This window comes from Nanorana parkeri, unplaced genomic scaffold (genome assembly GCF_000935625.1).
Source record: "Nanorana parkeri isolate BGI_ZX_2015 unplaced genomic scaffold, ASM93562v1 scaffold731, whole genome shotgun sequence".
NCBI lineage: Eukaryota > Metazoa > Chordata > Amphibia > Anura > Dicroglossidae > Nanorana > Nanorana parkeri.
The window spans coordinates 88,313-91,997 of NW_017306999.1; the positions used below are offsets into that span (position 1 = coordinate 88,313).

The window sequence follows — 3,685 nt, forward strand, 5'->3', positions numbered from 1 at the left end:
GGGGGGAATCCTTGCAGGGAGCCGTGAGTGACAGTCACAGCTCTCTGCAGGGACAGGATCGAGAGGTGAGCGAACGCCGGTATGTGTTCGCTCACTTCCCGATCTACTGAGCCGACCTGTGACAGTCTCATTGTCACACGTCGGCCCGAACTATGAGGTTGAGTGACAATCACTCACCTCATAGTTTCCTTTAAGAAACGAGGTTCGCACCGAGGCGATTGAGCTGGTGAGCCATTTTCGTGCGGTTGTTGCATGTTCCTGTTTGCACGATTTTGCTTTGAAAACCGCACGGTTTTCAATGCATAGAGATGTTTATGGGACCCAAATCGCACGTCAACCGCCCAAAAATAGCTCCTGCACCTTTTTGCATGACAGGTGATTTCTACCGCACGACAAATCGTAAAAGGTGTCAACAGCTTCCAAAGACTTGAATGCAAATCTCTGTTTTGTGTAGACATGTGCATTTAATATATGCCCGAACATACTAAAACTATATTCGGGCATACATAAATTTGTTTTCAGAAGACGCCGGCAGCCATATTCTGGTCATACCCGCCATCTTGGAGGCGGAGCGTATGACGTCACCAGGGCCGGATTTCCCACAAGGCCAACGAGGCCTGGCCTCGGGGCAGCAGGGAGTGGAGGGGCAGCACAGCCGCCGGGCAGTTTTTTTTTTCTACATTTAGCCCTGCTTGGGGCAAGCAGGGCTAAATGTACAGCTGCTTGTTTTGTACAAGTGATTTATTGTGGTCCCTCACTCTTCTGGGAGACTTTGAGGAACCCGGCCTTGGACGGCAGCAGAGAGAGTAAATCCGGCCTTGGACGTGACACACGCTGAACGAGCGGAAGCCAGATCGGCCACCGGCACATTCTGTGCATGCATGCCGCCATTTTGGAGTAGATCTTGGTATACACCAAGATGGAAGCACACAAACATGCGGGCGCCGCCATCTTGGTGTATACCAAGATCCACTCTAAAATGGCGGCACACATATCGATATGGCCGCCGCTCGTTCTGCAGTTTCGGATTCAGGGGCTCGTTGCCTCCGAATCAACATAAACATTTTTTTTTCCTTTGACGAAACGAATTAAAACGTTTTTTGTTTTCATTTGTTTTGTCTGGAAACTAATTTTTTTCTTGTGCACATGTCTAGTTTTGTGCGATATCGCGCATAAGTAACCTAGGTGTGAACCTAGCCTAAGGCAAAATACAGTTGTGAAATATGGATGGATACTTGTTTTCTGATCCTTTAGTGATTTTATTATTGTATATGGAGTATATGGATAGCGTGCATTACAAACCATTTCTGCGTTCAGCCCAGGAACAGACTTGCTTCGATCCCCCATGGTGCTTTCCGCTCCGACCTTCTCTTCTGGACGTAGGTCTATGGTGGACTTACTGTAATCTGAAATATACATTGAAGGAAGCACACTTCAGATATTGATCTTTAGGCTAGGTTCACACCTAGGCGATTGAGCTGGTGAGCTGTTATCGAGCGGTTGTCACGCCTTTTCATTTGCACGATTGTGCTTTAGAAACCGCTCGGTTGTTGCACGGATTCCAATGCATAGAGATGTCTATGGGACCTGAACCGTGCGACAGTCGCCTGAAAATAGCTCCTGCGCCTTTTTCCATCCGCACGGCAAACCGCAAAGGGGTGAGCAGCTTCCATAGACTTCAATGCGAATCTGTGTTTGTGCCCGCGGGATAAATCCCCTAAGTGTGAACCAGGCCTTAGATCTGCAGCTATATGAAGGGTCGTATACATGTACATACTATCATCTATAAATTACTTATATCTGAAGGCTGAGGAGAGGGACAGGGAATGGGGACAGCTGGGGGTCCTCTGAAAGTCCTCCTTTCCTCTCCTCCATTTTAGCTCAGTATATGACAGAGGAAGGGATACATGAAGAAAGTAGTAATAATGATGAGGAAAGGATTTTGAGTCTTATTGGTACCTATTTACATCGTCTTTTGTTCCGGGGACAAAAAAAAAAACAATAAAAAAAAAAAAGACTTTAGTTTTGAGTCTAAGAAAATAGAAAAGGAGGATAGTGTTTTATTTAATTGATTTATATGGTAACAGAAAAAAAAAAACAGAGTTTTATTGGCTGGGGTATTGATGCCTATGCCACACATCTCTTTTACCGTGTTGGCAATTGTATAATTTTCCTGAAACTATCAAGACTACAAAATTATAATCTGCAAAAATTGTGTCATACGTATACGCTGCATCACATGTTTATTTCTAAAAAAAAAATACAAAAACATTAAAAAAATTAACATTTTCAAATTAAAAAGATGCAAATGTAAAAAAAGAAATTAAAAAATGACTGAAAATGGGTTTTTATTTTTTTCTCCTTTTTCTTCTTTTTATGTTGTCATTTTAATATGTAATTGTTGTTGTAAAAGTGTTTGTTATGTAATATTAAAAAAGTATTAAAGTTAAAAAAGAAAATTATGTTATATTCCCTTTAAGTGTCACACAGAGGGCGGCTGACATTTGTGTGAGCTGTAATGGGATCGGGTTGCATGCATCTTGCTTCTCAAATTTTGGAAACTGCATTATTTTTCTCTGTACAAAATGGGTTCACTTATACTTTATGTTTACTTTATATTTACTACGGGCATTACTCTCTTTTACTATTACACATTACTACTCTTTGCTTCCAGCCCGTCAGCTGTCCATTACTATAGCACATAAGACATAAAAATAATTTAGACCTGACGGCTTCAAGGGTTTGCGAGTATTCTTCTTAAACAAATGATCGCTCTCGTCTGCCGAGCCCGCACTCCGACTCCCAATGCGCGACTCCTAAAATTAAAATGCAGGGATATTTTACTACAAGAACATTCAGCTAAATGAAGTCCAAATAAAGAACAGAAAACATTAAGTCCCCCGGAACCCCCTGCAGCGTTCCCGGTCCAAGTAACAATCGTGGTGCTCGAAGTGACGATCACGGATTGGCGCCGTGCACAACAGTCAATGGAGGATAGAAATCACCAGCACTCAGCAAATGAAGTAAAAAAAAAAAGAGCGTCCATGTATTTGGACCAAACGTCACATATATCGCATAATTCAACGTTTCGGGACCGCGCAGGGTCCCTTCATCACATCTCTGCCCTGATGAAGGGACCCGAAACATTGGATTATGCGATATGTGTGAGGTTTGGTCCAAATAAATGGACGTTATTTTTTTTGAACTTCATTTGCCAAGTGCTGGTGATCTCTATCCTCCATCAGAATTGCCCATCACTTTTCCTTCTACCGTTCAAGAATGCGCAATTCCAATACAATTCCCACAACTGAAAATAAGTAGGAAATCATTCAAATTGAAATACTCGAGTTTACTTTAAAAGTCTAACGTGATGCGCCTACATTCCTAAGGTAAAATAACTGAAGCCATAGGCAGAACAAGTGTCATCGAAATGTCTATGTAGAGCAGGGGTGGCAAACACAAGGCCCGCGGGCCGAATCCGGCCCGCCGGACCTTGTAATGTGGCCCGCACAGCAGCCACCTAATTTTGCCATGTCTCATGGCCCTATGTCAGTGGTGGCGAACCTATGGCACGTGTGCCAGGGAGGGCACGCGAGGCCCTTTCTGCTGGTACGCGAGCCAAGGTTCAGGCACCACAACATTAAGGCAGCCGAGCTGTCTAATGTCGGCAGGCGGGCGAGCGAGC

At 43.7% G+C, this 3,685-nt stretch overlaps 1 protein-coding gene across 1 annotated transcript in view; it reads right to left on the reverse strand.

The window, feature by feature from the left end:
- Window positions 1–3,685, reverse strand: part of SYTL4 (synaptotagmin like 4) — a 35,549-nt gene that overhangs the window by 14,521 nt on the left and 17,343 nt on the right. Inside the window, exons 7-8 of the mRNA XM_018564182.1 lie at window positions 2,726–2,816; window positions 1,303–1,406 (exon numbers count right to left, since the gene is read on the reverse strand). Of these exons, the coding sequence (XP_018419684.1) occupies window positions 1,303–1,406; window positions 2,726–2,816 (195 nt within the window). The remainder of the gene's footprint in view (window positions 1–1,302; window positions 1,407–2,725; window positions 2,817–3,685) is intronic.